Source organism: Cnephaeus nilssonii, assembly GCF_951640355.1.
Source record: "Cnephaeus nilssonii genome assembly, chromosome: 21".
NCBI classification, from domain to species: domain Eukaryota; kingdom Metazoa; phylum Chordata; class Mammalia; order Chiroptera; family Vespertilionidae; genus Cnephaeus; species Cnephaeus nilssonii.
In genome coordinates, this window is record NC_137092.1 from 35984689 (window position 1) to 36000812 (window position 16124).

A 16124-nucleotide genomic window follows, 5' to 3' on the forward strand; every position below is an offset into this window, starting at 1 on the left:
GGAAAGGTAAACAAAAATGGGGGGGAAATAGCATTCTTCACAGTGAACTGTCGGAACATTACCATCTCAGACTAGAGAATCGTACCTCAGAGGCAACCTCTACATCAGTATCATCACATATGGACTTAGAGTCCTCAAGGTCATCACTTTTTCCCACTTCAATCACCTGTGACAGCAAAGATATCTCATTAGTAAGGTTTACCTATTTCACATGAGTTTATTACCTGAGAACAGAAAAAGATGAAAGAGCTTCAATTTAAAGCTCATATCCTGCCTCCATCATTAACACTTTAAAAGGAGATAGCTTAAATATGAGACCAAAAATGATTTTGTACACACCTAGAACCCAGAAGAGAGAGGGTGCCCTAAATTATGACTTTAAAAAAAAAAAAGCCCTCACTGGGATGCCTCAGCTACTTGGGTGTCATCCTGTGCACTGAATGGTTGCTGGTTTGACTCCAAGTCAAGGTACATGCTGGGGTTGTGGATTTGATCCCCGGCAGGAGGCGTGCAGGAGGCAGCTGATCGATCTATCAAGTCAATCAATCAATCTCTCTCTCCAAAAATCAATAAAAAATCTTAAAAAAACAACAACAGTATGAGTAGAAAAGTCATAAATTATTAAATGTGGAAATTTATCTTGGGAATATAGGTAGGCATTGTAAAAGCAGTGTATAAAATAAGAAATTTAGATGTGAAAAATGAAAACAAAGTATTTTAAAATGTTATTCTTCATATTCAAAAGTACAACTAGTTATGTAATACTCTGGCTGTTGTATAAAAACATGCCTACAGACCAGGAAACAACAAGAAATGTGGGAAGTGTCTTCTAAATTTTATAATTTAAAATTCTAAAAATTAAAACCTTAGTTTTATGACACAGTATGTGGAAGAAAACCAATTATATACAATTATGACCCTCTGTATAGCAACTTTGTCACAATAGTTTAAGTATTTTAAGTCCCATCTCTCTATAGAAGTTTCCAAATGTCAGCTTTGTCTTCATTCTAGCCACTTGCATTCCCTTCTAATGCTACCCATATAACTAGTCTAAGAGAACCCAACCATCTATCTGCCCACCACAAACACATGGGCCATCCCTTTCAGGAACCCAAATTACTATAAAATCTCTTAAATTAAAAGAATGATCCAATATAGTTCTGTTTTTTGCTCTATTTATTCAGTGGATATTTACTGAGATTCTTGACCATGTCAGGCACTGGGACCTGCTTCCCAATTTATTTTGAGACTTGAACACATGTTTGTATGACTCTTCATCTTGGTGTATTCCCACTATGTACTCAGAATTCTAGCTCCCTCTTTCCCTCTATTTAAAATCTATAATGGAAAAACTCATCTATTTCCCTTTGGGTATAAAATAGTTATGAAATCTATTGACACGTCCAAGAAATACAGATTTTTTTCTCTCTACAGGCTGTTGTGGCCATTTAGAACCTTGCATTGTTAGCAACACAAAGTCTCCAGAAGAAAAAAACTACAATGAGAAACTAGGCAAGCAGGAAAATGGTAGATTATTGCTTCTAACAAAGGAGAAGCTTTACCCATGGAGTCCTACTCTATTTTTAACACATTAAGCGCCCAGTCAGTCACCAGTGACCGACACTATACTTTCCATCCGGAAGACAAAACAGGCTGGGCGCTTAATGTGTTTAGGCAGCGTTGGTTAAATGAGTGTGAACCCTAAAATTAGATATAGAAAAATTCTAAGAAAGAGGGTGGGGTGATTATGTGAGTCATTTGGTGTATAAAGAGGAATAGTATAGGTCACGTCACCAGATATGAATAGATTATACTACACACACATAAATACAACCAATGTGAAATATTTCAACATACCATTTTGTCACTTACTTTTCCTACTTCCTCACTTGTTTGTTCAATATCAGCAGCTTCAACTTTTATTCCAGCACCAAACTGCTCTGATACTGACTCATTCAAAAACGACACGTCATCTGTCGTATCTGAAACAATGACAGTACCTATATCCTAACAGAAAAAAAAACACGAGGCTTTGTAGTCAGAGGCTTATCAGAGACACTGAACCAACATAAATGAACCAAAACTCAATGTCCTCACATATCCCCAAACACCCAGTCTTTCTCCAATGGACATCTATTCATTCAACAAATACCTACTATGTAAAAGCTAATGGATGTAAAGATGCCTGGTAAGGACTTTTGTTTTTCTTTTTAATTTTGAGAGTATGTTTATTAAAGCTGAGGACAGTCAGATTTTGTATTTTAACAGATCACATATAACATCTGAGAAACAGTACTGAAGAGCCTAAAAGCTAAAGACTCATAGTTGCTCAAGTAAAAGAATCCATTCTCTGCATTCCTTCCCAAGTGGCACTCTGAGAACCTAGAACACATCCTATTAATTGTAAGATATCCCTCCTTTAATGGTTAATGTTTACTGAACAAAAAATGAGAAATACTGACAGTAACTCAAACCTTCTCTTTGCTTTCTTAAACAACTTTAAATATAACTTTCTTTCTTCTTTCAACTATGGACATTTATGACATGCTTTTCTATAATATTCCTATGAAACAACTTATTATTTTGCCATCATTTGTCCATTCATTTACTGAAGAAATACTCACCAAACGACTGACTATGATTTGTCAGCTATTAGGCAACAGAATCGAGTGGTTAATAATATTAAAGCCCTGGACTTACATTTCAGTGGGGATAAACAGTCAATACACACATAAACACAATAAAATAATCATTTGACAAAATGAGAAGTGCAATGGAGAACATAAGATAAAGGAGCAGAATGACAATGGCTTACATTATGGCATGACAGTGGAAGTAATAAGTGGTTGGCTAGGTTTTGGACAACCTGAATGTGACATATGACAGAGAAAGAAATCAACCAAATGCTACTCTTTTCAAAAGAAAAAAAGAAGTTTCTCTTCAAACATGAAATTTACCTGATGTGTCTGTAAATCAGTTGAGCCATTACTTCTAGGTGTGTAACTGTTTCCCAAATTTCCTAAAAACCACCATGGCAAGCCAGCTACATCCCACTCCTCAAGCCCGAGGTCCAGCCTAGATGTCTCGTCTACAGAAGTCAAATGAAAAGCATAACTATGTACACAAGCCTTAAGAAGCAAGACTCTTTACAATATTTACAATCTCTTTATAAGATAAGTAAAAAGTCACTCCTGCTCCCAGTAAGAAAGAATCAGAAACCAAATACCTGTCTCAGTTGCCGAGCTCACATCTACTCTCCTGTTTAGACTTCATTAGCTATTTCAGAGTTAAGATATTTAAAATTTACAAATACTGCAAATCCGAAATACATTAAGGCCCCACATATTTCAAGTAAAAGATCCTGTGTCCTACATCTAAATGACACTCAAGGCAGTTACTAACATACGTTTGTTGCTACCACATGAAATTCTTTTCTTTCTTTGCCATCATGCAATCTCTTTTTGTGCTTTAGTTGTTTCCTACTTTCTTCCTCTCCTCTATCTCTTCTTCCAATGTACTAGACATACCAGTGGCAACCACAGGTGTTTAAATGTGCTGAGGTACATACATATGGTTTAAAAGATTTCTGCAATAATGGGTCCCTGCTAGAATAAAAGTTTATCTTATCTACTTACAAAGTATGTTGATCCTGTCTATCAAAAGGTATATCTGTCTCAGGGAAACGTCAACTATCTTTTTACTTACTCCTTGCTGAAGTTACCAGAAACCAAACTCCTAAGACGGATATTAAATATCTTCACCTAGTCAAGCTCTGTAACTTCTTATGCAGGGAATGGAAATAGGCCATTCTTTCCACATATAAAAAATTTGTCCTCTCTACCTATACATCTCCCTAAAAATACTAAGCTATTTATTCTCAAAACTTACATCATAAACTACATATAGTCTCTTGAATTGGCTGTTCTTATGTTTTAAACAGCCTTCTAAGTATAAAGTAAGCCAAGACCTGCATTTAAAGAAACAAAATTCTACATTAATACCACAGACTGAAATAAGCTCCAAGGCAATTAGGTAGCCCAATAATCCATTTACACTCAAATGAAATTTGAGGAAAACAAATACAGAAATTGACTCAGTTTTAATGTAAACATTTAAAACAATTTCAACAGCATAACTTTCCTGCCACTGTTCCAAATGTGAGCCTAGACTAGAAACCATCATGACATAAGTGCCTTTGAGGAATTTTTTATTTTATACATTTTTGCAGAAAATAATTTAGGGGATATTTTATAAATAGGGCTTGGGAAAACTTCCAATATATCACTAATTTAACTTAACCATACCACATCTGCATATATGGCAAAGATCTGATTACTACCACCGAAGGGCAAAGGAATTACCAGGCTTCTATGTCTCATTCTTTGCTCTGAGATAGTCAGTATATTTGATCATTTTTGCAAACTTCAAAAATCTATGAAAATTTGCATCAAGCAAACAAATCAAAATAAAAATTCTAATCAAATCAAGTATGTACAGGGGTACCAATATTTAAAAGACCAAGGCAGCTAAGTGACCAGGTTTCAAACTGGTAAGTGGGTAGCCATCTTCTCTTAGCTTACCAGCTAAAGGAAGGGTCTGCTCCATCCCAGTAACCTAGGTTGCTAAAAGAGCACTGCCATCATCTTCAAAGTTAACAGCAGTGACAGGATTTAAAGAAAAAGATTTTCAGAAAAGAATGAGGAAGAAGTATGACATATGCACCTCCTACTTCACCTGGAAGAGACAGCATTATATTTTTTATTTCTCTATATAACGGTATTAATTATAGCTAGTGCTTAATTGGAATAGATGTCATTCCTAGAAGTTATCAACAGAAAAGTCCACATAGCTTTAATCCAAAACTTACCTTCTCTGGAATGTGTGCATTTACTCTGTGAGGTAGGCAGTGTGGGCATATTGCCTTCTTCAGTACTTTTCCTGGAACTGGGACTTCCCTCTGCACTTTGCTGAAAGGAAGGGAAAGGCGCCTATCAGTGCAGTGGAAATGACTGAGACCAGGGGATGCAGCAGTTCCTTTCTGGCTCACCAGTTAGTGTGCCACACAATGGGTTACACACAAGAAAGAGAGCTCGCATTCACCCCAGTCATCAAATAAAGGCAACATCTCAACCCATTGTGAGCAGAGCTAAGAGAATCGCAAACCTGGGGGGAGAAAAAAGTCTCTGCACAAACAACCAAAATGTACTGTTAAAAATAAGCTATCAATATAAACCCTTTAGCCTATTACATAATTAGGCATAATTCAGAAAACATGTGAAATCCTCACCATATACCAAGATGATCATAAGGTTTTCCCAGATTTGGGGGAAGCTTTAAGAATTGGCCTGACATGAACTGAATTGCAACAAGCCTGTTAAAATCTAATAAAAACAGTTTCCTCCAACACCTATGAATATACATTGTCACACACACACAAGCGCACACACAAAAAGAAGAAGCAACTGGAAGAACTGAAGATCAGAAGTGCTACATCCCAAAGGAAGATTCAGAGACTGGAACTCTGTTATGGACAGAACAGAGAATTTTCACTCTGTCCCTGGTCTGTGAACTCCCAAGAACCTTTCTTATCAAATTCTTACCACATTCAGCAAGAGGTCTTGGGAGTCATAGATCCATAGGTACAGAGAAGGGGCCACTCTGTACAACAAAAGAAGTCACCATGTGGTGATTTTACCTTCAGGTGGTCTTGACTTGGAATATCCAGATTTTGATCCTGTGCGATAGCGAGAGTCTGAGCAGCATCTGGATAGCAAGTAAAACAAAAGGAAAACCTTCCCTGGTAATAACCATTCTTTCCACACAGAAAGGACCTCAGCAAACAACCCTGGAGCCAGGTTTGGTCCCTAGAGATGTACCTCTCCATGTTGGTTTAACAAGACTCTCTCATCCAAAAGAAATGGAAAAATCAAAACTGGTAAAAATCACAAAAGCCAAAACAGGCTATATTCAAAATATGTTACCAAAATATAATCTGGGGAAAATGAAAAATAACCAAAAAAAAAATGTTCTTCATTAGCAAGCTTTCAAATTTTAATAAGAAAAGTGATTTCAAGAGGAAATAATGGTGCATATTTTTATCATCTCTTCCTATAGGTATTTTATTATCAAATTTGCCTCTAAGTTGTAAACAACAAAAAGCAAAGGTCTGGCCCTAACTGGTTTGGCTCAGTGGATATAGCGTCAGCCTGCGGACTGAAAGGTCCCAGGTTCAATTCCTGTAAAGGGCATGTACCTTGGTTGCAGACACATCATCAGTAAGGGGTGTGCAGGAGGCAGCTGATCGATGTTTCTCTCTCATCAATGTCTCTATCCCTCTCCCTTCTTCTCTGTAAAAAAATCAATAAAGTATATTTAAAAAAAAAAAAAAAGAAAAGGTCTGGCTTTTTCATTTAATTTTTATTTTCAAATGTTAAAAAGTTATAAAGGGTAATGAAATCTGAAAATCTGGAATTTCTCACTTGCTTTATAACACAATAGCATCTTCATGTAAACTCACATTCTAAATGTCAATGATTTCATAGTTTAAATTCCCAACACCTGAATATAGATTAGGTTTTTTTAAATCAACAAGTCTCATTTTTCCCAGTTACTATAAACATTTCCTAAGAAGGACAAGGAAGCAGAGAAAGTTTTTCTCAAGACCAATTAAAAGAAACAAAGGAAACAATAACCTAGGAGAAATTCTTAGATAGTCTGAAAGAAATGTATTTCAAGGACTTGGAAATTTTTAAACAGAACAAAAGGTGAAAGCTTAGCTTCAGAGAATTTAATAATCTGGACCACTCAGAGGCTATGCATAACTGAGATGCTTATATGTAAGCCTACCATGGATTGGGTTCATCAGCTACTATCAGGTCCAGAGATCTTATGGAAAATAATCCTTCTCTAAATAGACTGGCAGAGAATACAGATCCTACAACTAGTCTCACAATTCAGTTGTTTTGCACAAAACAAACATTTTCAAAATTGTAATTATAAAGAGCATTATTTCTAGAAGTACTGTTATAAACAGAGATACTGAGAAGTTTAAGAGACAGCATTTTGTGACCACAGTGGTCTTCAAAGTTCAGTTAGCATACAACACAGATGAAGCACTTCTTTACTGCCATTTGATTACTATCATTTATATTCTAAAGCCTTATTCGGTTACAACAATTATGAGTAAAAAAAAGTTATCTGAGAAAACTAGAATGTACAAAGGAATTCTTAAATGCAAAGTTTGTCATATAAAATTCATTTTATTAGGATGCATGTGGAAATTTGGAGAAATGGTTTATAAAGAACCACCATCATTTTAAATAATATTTTCCTCAGCCATCAAAATAAAGTATTTAGCTCATTTGCAAAGGTGTAAAATAGGTATATGGAAAGTACTTGTCTCATTCGTCCTTGCATATAAAACAGCACAGGTGACCCATTTTACAAAGATCAACCACAGGTACTAATCCAAGTGCAAATCAGAAAGACAAAGTTACTTGTACTATGGTTATATAAGGTCTGGATAAAGAGTATAAGGAACTTTCTATAATATTTTTGCAGTATTTTTGTAGGTGAAATTATTCCAAAGTGACAAGATGAAAAATAACACGTTTTACAGATTTAATGTTCAGAGAAAAAAATGTGTTTAAAAACTTGATTGGAGCAAATTCTATTATAAGCAAGGATTAAGGAGGCAGCAATGTGTGGCACAATGGGAAAAAAGGGGGTGGTGGTTTTGATGGCTAATCAGAAATATCTCCTGTACCACTTAATCAGTGGCATATGAAATTGGACTAGTCACTCATTCTATTTTTTAAAATCTTAGTTTCTTCATCTCCAAACCTTCCCCACAGGGTTGTTGTGAGGATCAACTGAAATGTTTGCTATAGAAATGTTCATTTTAACACATGGCATGTTAAATTCTGCAAAGGAAGTGCAAGAAAGAAAATGAGAGAAAAAAGGTGAGAATTATACCTTCTCTAGATATTCAGAGAAAGATCAGAAAACAAATTTTACTGTAAAGGAGCAAATATAAAATCCTCTATTTCAAGCCTATAGTGAGTATCCCAGAAAAGCCATACTATTTTTCAAGTGACTGAATTTCAATAAAGCGCCATATCATTCCCAAAGCCTTCCCTATCAAATAGAAATTTACAGCTGGGTGAAGTGGGCAAGGACTCAATGAAACCAACAAGGCTTCAAAATTCAATGTAAGTTCAAAATCACATTTCAATGAGAGCAACTTCGCATTTAAAGTGTAAATCTTTATTAGGAATACATTTTTTTCAAGCTTATTTGTTTCAATAAGCTACTGAAAGGTAGCCAATCGAAAGTGCTGTCTTAAGTGGAAAAGTTTCATTATTTGGAAATGAGACAGGGTTGCATTTCCGTTGTCTCCAGTTTATTAATTCACTTATCTCTAGCACACCACACTTCAGATCCAAAGCAGCCAGTTTCCTGCACATGCCTAATAAATTAAACTCAAAGTGCAGGATTTAAGAGGTATGCAATCAAGCAAAGCGTTAGACCAGTGGTCGGCAAACTCATTAGTCAACAAAGCAAAATATCAACAGTACAACGATTGAAATTTCTTTTGAGAGCCAAACTTTTAAACTTCTTCTAACGCCTCGCCCAAGCCATGGTATTTTGTGGAAGAGCCACACTCAAGGGTCCAAAGAGCCACATGTGGCTCGCGAGCCGCAGTTTGCCGACCACGGGTTTAGACAACTGGACTTCAAATAACAGAAAGCGCCCTAGCTGGTTTGGGTCAGTGAATAGAGCGTCAGCCTGGGGACTGAGGAATCCCAGGCTCCATTCCAGTCAAGGGCACATGCCTGGGTTGCAGGCTTGATCCCCAATTGAGGGCGTGCAGGAGGCAGCCAATCAATGATTCTCTCTCATCATTGATGTTTCTCTCTTCCTCTCCTTCCTCTCTGAAATCAATAAAAATATATTTTAAAGAAAAAGACAAAAGCGTTAAAAAAAAACAATGTTTTCAAAGAATGAAATGGGTGAATATTCACGACATATTTTTTAAAAAAAATAATAACAGCTAAAACTATTAGGTGAAAGGTTCTTGGGGGACCTTTATAATAGATGGATCAGGTTGACACCATGTAAGCCCACAGACTCTTATCACTGAAAGAAGGACACAAAGACCTTACATGACTCTGATGTAATGCAATAGACGTACAAAAGCACCCCCTATGAAACCTTCCCAGAAAAAAATTTAAACTTGAATCTATTCGAGCACTACTAGTTTATCAAAGATAGACCAGAGAAACACGTTAAACAACATCACAATCTACAAACTCTAGAATGACATGCTATAGGACAAATGATTCATTTCTTCACCAAATAAACGAAATAAAAACAAAAGGAGTGTTAGCAACCAAATGTAGTGTGGGGGCTCTGAATCAAATGTGGACTTTGAACAAGCCAAATGTAAAAGATATTTCTGCAATAACTGAGGGTAACTATACAGAAACTGGCTATTGGATACTATTATGGAGTTATTTAATTTATCATTATTTTGTTTGGTGTAATAATGGCACTATAGTTATGTTCAAAGGAAAAAAGACGTGATCTCTTCGCAATGTTAAAAGTATGCCTACATAAAGCAAATATGATCAAATGTTAACAATTGCTAAGTCTAAGAGGCGCACACATTATACCAATCTATCTTTAGTATATTGGAAAGTTTTCACAATTAAAAGTTAAGTGACATAGTAATCACATTCTGTGTGATGGTATCCCTCCCAGTCATGCCAAGAGAGCATTCCATCTCCACCGTGATCCTTGTTTTCCCTTCCATCATTTGCCCCTTGAACTTAAAGCTATGATATAGACTGAAAAAATATGATGAGACATACCTGCAGTAGCAGTGGTTAAAGCGACAAGATTCTTTCTTAGCATAGCATAGAGAGGGCTGTCAAGAAGATAAAATAAAAAAATAAAAAATAAAAAATAAAAAATAAATAAAAATTTAAAAAATTAAAGTAAATTAAAAAATAAAAAAAGATAAAATAAAAAATTAATAACCAAGTTTCCAATTAAAATGTTAAGTGTATTTCTCAAACACTATCTCTGAACTTCATAACATATGGAGAGACAGAGTATTTTCCCCAGAATAAATCTTTTATTGTTTTCTAAAATTGATTTTAGAGAGAGGAAGGGAGAAAGAGAAACATCAATAGGTTGCCTCCTACACATGCCCCAACTGAGGATCAAACCCTCAACCTGGGTATGTGTCCTGACTGGGTGTATGGGATGGGAGGGGGCTCCAACCAACTGAGCCACACTAGCCAGGCAGATCTCTTAATTATTAAAATATCAAGATGTTCTCAGTGGTTGAGCATTGACCTATGAACCAGGAGATCACAGTTCAATTCCCAGTCAGGGCACATGCCCAGGCTGCAGGCTTGATACCCAGTAGAGGCAGTCAATCAATAATTCTCTCTCATCATTGATGTTTCTATCTCTCTCTCTCCCTCTCCCTTCCTCTCTGAAATCAATAAAAACTATATTTAAAAAAAAACTAATTAATTTACATTTTATTAATTTAGCTAAGAGTAACTGAAGTGGGGAGTTTCCTTTGCAACTACTCCTTTCTTCTAGGAGTTAGTTAGGGAGTGCTGGTGGGAGTCTTTCCAAAGAAAGACAAAATGAAGCTATAGAAAGTCAACACTGCTTCTCAATTGCTAATTAGCCTTTGATTGTATAAATAACCAAATTCCCCATGCAGCTGGAGAAAGACACACAAGCCATAAAAATCACAGTAGGAGCCCCTCATCAATCTCAAGCTGCCCAGCAATTCTACATTGCTCATCATCTCACTCTTCCTCTCTCTACAACTGTTTCACAAAATTCTAACCTAGTCACATCAAGCTCCCTAATATCCAATCCTTCATGCGTGATGCGCAACTGGCACTAAGCCCTCCTTCAACCAGCCTCTTCTACTTGAATCCTGACTCCTTAATTATCCTTCAGCTCTCAGCTCAAATATCAATTTCTCTAGGAACCTTTCCTTGATCCCTAAGACCGTAAACCCCACCCATAGTATAATTTTACCTTATCTATACTAATAAAAGGGTAATATGCTAATTAGACCGGGAGAACTCCGGATGTCCTTCTGGACAAAGCCACGGTGGCGAGGCAGAGGCGGTTAGGGGCAATGAGGCCAGGAGGGGAGGGCAGTTGGGGGTGATCAGGACGGCGGGGGAGGGGGGGAGGGAGGGGCCGGTTGGGGGCGAGATCAGGCCGGCAGGGGGAGCCAGTTGGGGGAGAGCAGGCCGGCAGGGGGGACAGTTGGGGGCGAGCAGACCAGTGGGGGAGGGGGGGGACAGTTGGGGGCAAGCAGGCCAGCAGGGTGTGCAGTTGGGGGCAAGCAGGTTGGCAGGTGGGGGGCAGTTGGGGGCGATCAGCCCAGCAGGGGAGCAGTTAGGGTGCGATCAGGCTGGCAGGCAGAAGCAGTTAGGGGCAATCAGGCAGGCAGACAGGCGAGCAGTTAGGAGCCAGCAGTCCCGGATTGTGAGAGGGATGCCCCCTGTGGGATCGAGCCTAAACCAGCAGTTGGACATCCCCTGAGGGGTCCCAGATTGGAGAGGGTACAGGCCAGGCTGAGGGACACCCCCTACCACCATGCACGAATTTCGTGCACCGGGCCACTAGTAGTGTGATAATTTGATTAAGAAGGGGAAGAGCACCATTCTCACTACACTTTAATTAAGCTCCATAAAGTCAGAGACTGTGGCTCCCTACTATGTTCTCAGTGTGTCATAGGCCACCTGACATATGTAGGTCCTTAAATATTTGTTGACTAAAGGAATTGATAACCACTAATAACTTATGGAGATTAAGTAGTTAGGTATAAGCACCCCCCCAAAAAATAAACCCTCACTCTTTTTACCTTGGATCTTTCACAGAGAAGCTCTGACATCCTAGGAGTTCTCCCAAAAGATCTCCACTACAATATACCATATGCTGCTCCCGAGGATCATAAAGCTGCTTCATTGTTATATATTGGCCTAGAAAGTGCATGACCTGCACAGAAATAAATTATTATTAAGAGTTCTGTCCAGCTGCTGTCAAAAACATACAAATTGCCCGGCTGGCATGGCTCATGGTTGAGTGTCAACCTATGAATCAGAAGGTCATAGTTTGATTCCCATTCAGGCACATGCCCAGGCTGTGGGCTCAATCCCCAGTGTGGGGTGTGCAGGAGGCAGCCAATCAATGATTATCTCTCATCATTGATGTTTCTCTCTCTATCCCTCTCCCTTCTCTGAAGTCAATAAATATTTTTAAAAACACACAAATCCTATATAATAAAAGCCTAATATGCCAAGTGTCCAGTGGACCAGTCGGCCGTTCAACCAATCAAAGTGTAATATGCTAATGACATGCTAAGGACGTTACACCATTCACTATGACGTGCACTGACCACCAGGGGGCAGATGCTCCAATCAGTAGGTTAGCTTGCTGCTGAGGTCTGGCTTATCAAGACTGAACAAGATGGGCCGGACATGCCCTGGAGCCCTCCCGCAGTCTCGCCCAGGCTGACCAACCTCCTGCGTCCCTCCCCGGCCGGTCATGCACCAGGCCTTTGGTTAATTATAAGGAGATAAGGTAAGTTAGGTTTATTAGAGGAAGAGGTAGCATATAAGGGTCTGGGGTCCTACAACAGGATAACTGAACCCAAATACTAGGTTTATCCACTTATTATCATTCTGGACATTAACAGAGCCTTACGTTTTATAATAGAAATGTATCGGTCTGACAATGAGAAAAAGTGGTGAATTTACCTAGTGTCACTTTTAAAATTTTCTCACCAATCCAAATAAAGGGGTCTCTCCTATTACTCAAAGGAATAAACTTTAAATTTGCCTGGGTCATAAAATTTTACAAGTCCAGGGGTACATAACTACAACAGACTTACTGTGTGTTCACATAATTATTTTTGACAAATGAAGTACAATGGTTAATAAACTGTAAGTGCATAAAACACCCTTTAAGTGTGTATCAAAAAATTTAATCTATCTGGCTTTTCTCACAAGTTCACAAAATGGAAGGAAACAGACAAGTCCATGATTCAAAACTTACAAATGATCTAATTTTATCCTAATGTTTTCTCTAGGTAACAGATTTTTTTTAATTGTTTAATAATTAAGTTCACTTAATGACAGAATTTTCCTCTATTCTCATTATACCATACTGCCTTAATACCCATACCAACAACTAACATTTTAAAATATCTAGGGAGTTCCTCTTTATGCACCTGGTAGGGTCAATTCATAACAAAGCTTATCATATAAACTGACTCTATCCGACTTTTTCCCCAGTAAACTCTGCCATGCTATTGAAGCTAGCATAACTAACCATTTTGATATAAAAATCCACACTTTGCCTGGCTGGCATGGCTCAGTGGTTGAGTGTCAACCTATGAACCAGGAGGTCACAGTTCGATTCCCGATCAGGGCACATGCCCCAATTGTGGGCTTGATTCCCAGCGTGAGGCATGCAGGAAGCAGCTGATCAATGATTCTCTCTCATCATTGATGTTTCTGTGTCTCTCTCCTTCTCCCTTCCTCTCTGAAAGCAATAAAAATATATTTTAAAAAATAAATAATAACAATCCACACTTTAATAAGTTTGAAAAAAGTAATACTTAGCAGAATTTGAGATATCATCCAAAATTATGGACTATACATAATTTAAAATGATAAAGGAAATATGAGCATTCTAAAAAATCTGAAATGCCTCCAGATTTGTTTCCTTGAGGGTTTTTAATGGCTCAGGAGTGGGGTATTACAGACAGGTGTTAAGCTTCCTAAGAAACTCAAAGAAAGCTTGATAACTTTGTTTCTTCTGTTTAGGAAGCATTCACCTTACTAAAGACAAGCACAGTTCAAAGAGATGAACATTTTTTTTTAAACATTTTCTTTCTTTTTTTTTTTAATGTATTTTATTGATTTTTTACAGAGAGGAAGAGAGAGGGAGAGTTAGAAACATCGATGAGAGAGAAACATCGATCAGCTGCCTCTTGCACACCCCCTACTGGGGATATGCCCGCAACCAAGGTACATGCCCTTGACCGGAATCCAACCTGGGACCCTTGAGTCCGCACGCTCTATCCACTAAGTCAAACCGGTTTCGGCAGAGATGAACATTTTAATACTCTTTTCTACATAAAGAATTCAGTTTGTTTTTGCTTTTTAAAAAAACTTCAGAAGCTAAATAAGTTATTTAAGTGTTTAAAATAACTCTGTTCAAAAAATAAATAAATAAATAATAAAATAAAATAACTCACAGTGTTTAAAAAATTACCTGACACATTTATAATGCAAAGCTACAGCATTTAGTTCCTGCCTGGTAGCATATTCTATAAATCACAGACAGCCTCATTTTTTAAAATATTATACATGCTTTGCATTTTAATTCCGAGATCAATAAACTCATGGTTAGTTTTGTTTGGCTGACAACAAATTTCAAAAGGGAAATATGAAATTCAACTTAGCTCCATGATCTTTGAAACAGAGCAAAAATTGCCTCTCCAGTACCTCAGGAGAACTTCCCTCCTTACAGCTGAGTTCAGAACTACAGATTCATCAGCTTGTACTTCTGAGCTGTTCTTAAAACAATTTTCTTTGATAGCTTACCTGGGTAACAGTGAAGATTTCACCTTGCGCACCTGCTGCCTGCAAAATCTTCAGAAGTGGCAGTTTTGGTCGTACCTAATAAAAACATAAAATAAACCTGATATTTACATTTCAATTAGATTAATTTCTGATACCCTAGGGAACGAGAACTTCCTTCAACTTTTTAAACAGTGGTAGATACTTATCTAATCCTATACAATAAAAGGCTAATATGCAAATCGACAGAACTGTGGAACGACCGGTCACTATGACGCACACTGACCACCAGGGGGCAGACGCTCAATGCAGGAGCTGCCCCCTGGCTGGGCTCAAGGCTGGCGAGCACAGCAGTGGTGGTGGGAGTCTCTCCCACCTCCGCAGCAGCGCTAAGGATGTCCAACTGCCGGCTCAGGCCCGCTCCCCACTTAAGGAATCAGGCCTAAGCTGTCAGTCAGACATACCCCGAGGGCTCCCGGACTTCGAGAGGGCACAGGCCTGGCTGAGGAACCCCGCCTCCCACTGCACAAATTTCGTGCACTGGGCCTCTAGTCCTATATAATCTTTCAAAGCATAGAGTAACTACAGATGAACAGACTACTTACTGAAAAATCATACTTTCAAAAGATAGCACATTCACACTACTAAATGGCTATAAGAGGAAAAAAGAAAATATGTGTTGGTGAGAACGTGGAGTAATTAGAACCCTTGTGCACCGCTGGTGGGAACATGAAATGGTGCAGCTACAGTGGAAACAGTTTGACAGTTCTTCAAAAAGTTAAACATAGAATCTGCACATTACCCAGCAGTTCCACTCATAGGTATATACCAAAAAGAACTGAAAGCAGGGACTCAAGCCACTATCTGTACACCAGTGCTCATAGCAGCATTATTCACAATAGTCCAAAGATGGAAACTACTTTGGACTATGTTTGGCAAATAAACATATAAACAAGGCAAAATGACTTTGCTTGCTATCTCTTGACTCTGATTGTGGAGTCTGTCTTTAGCCACATAATTTAGTTTTCTAAATTGTATATAGTCAAGTTAGTCAAGTTTGTCTCTCTCTTCCTCTTACAGCCTCCACAGTTATCATAAGGCCTCCCTCATTCTAAAGTTTCACAAGTATTTCTTAAATTTTCTTCCAATATTTTTAATCATTTCATTTTTTACATCTAAGTATCTATCTGCAATTTGTTTTTACATAAGGTTTGAGGTCTTAATTTGTATCCTTCCAGAGATAGCAAATTACATCAAAACCATTTATTATAGGCCACATTTTCCCATCAAATCTAAATTCCACGTTTTTAATCAAATGAGCTACATAATATTATATAGTGTACAATTTTTATGAAAACACAAAACAAAATTACATATTTTGGTATGTTAGAGGAAAAGATCTGGAACAAGACATATCAAATTGATTAACAGTGTTATGTTAGGGCAATGGTCGGCAAACTCATTAGTCAACAGAGCCAAATATCAACAGTA

The 16124-nt window shown here is 37.8% G+C and overlaps 1 protein-coding gene across 10 annotated transcripts in view; it reads right to left on the bottom strand.

The window, feature by feature from the left end:
* MDM4 (MDM4 regulator of p53) overlaps positions 1-16124 on the bottom strand; it is a 38480-nt gene that overhangs the window by 9194 nt on the left and 13162 nt on the right. For 2 of the 10 annotated variants that reach the window (XM_079761626.1, XM_079761629.1), the window contains 8 exons: positions 14658-14732; positions 11909-12042; positions 9873-9928; positions 5696-5763; positions 4868-4967; positions 2958-3088; positions 1858-2007; positions 86-166 (listed from right to left, as the gene is read on the bottom strand). In XM_079761626.1, coding sequence (XP_079617752.1) covers positions 86-166; positions 1858-2007; positions 2958-3088; positions 4868-4967; positions 5696-5763; positions 9873-9928; positions 11909-12042; positions 14658-14732 — 795 coding nt within the window. The other 8 variants (XM_079761628.1, XR_013812970.1, XR_013812971.1 and 5 more) reach the window with 8 other exon arrangements.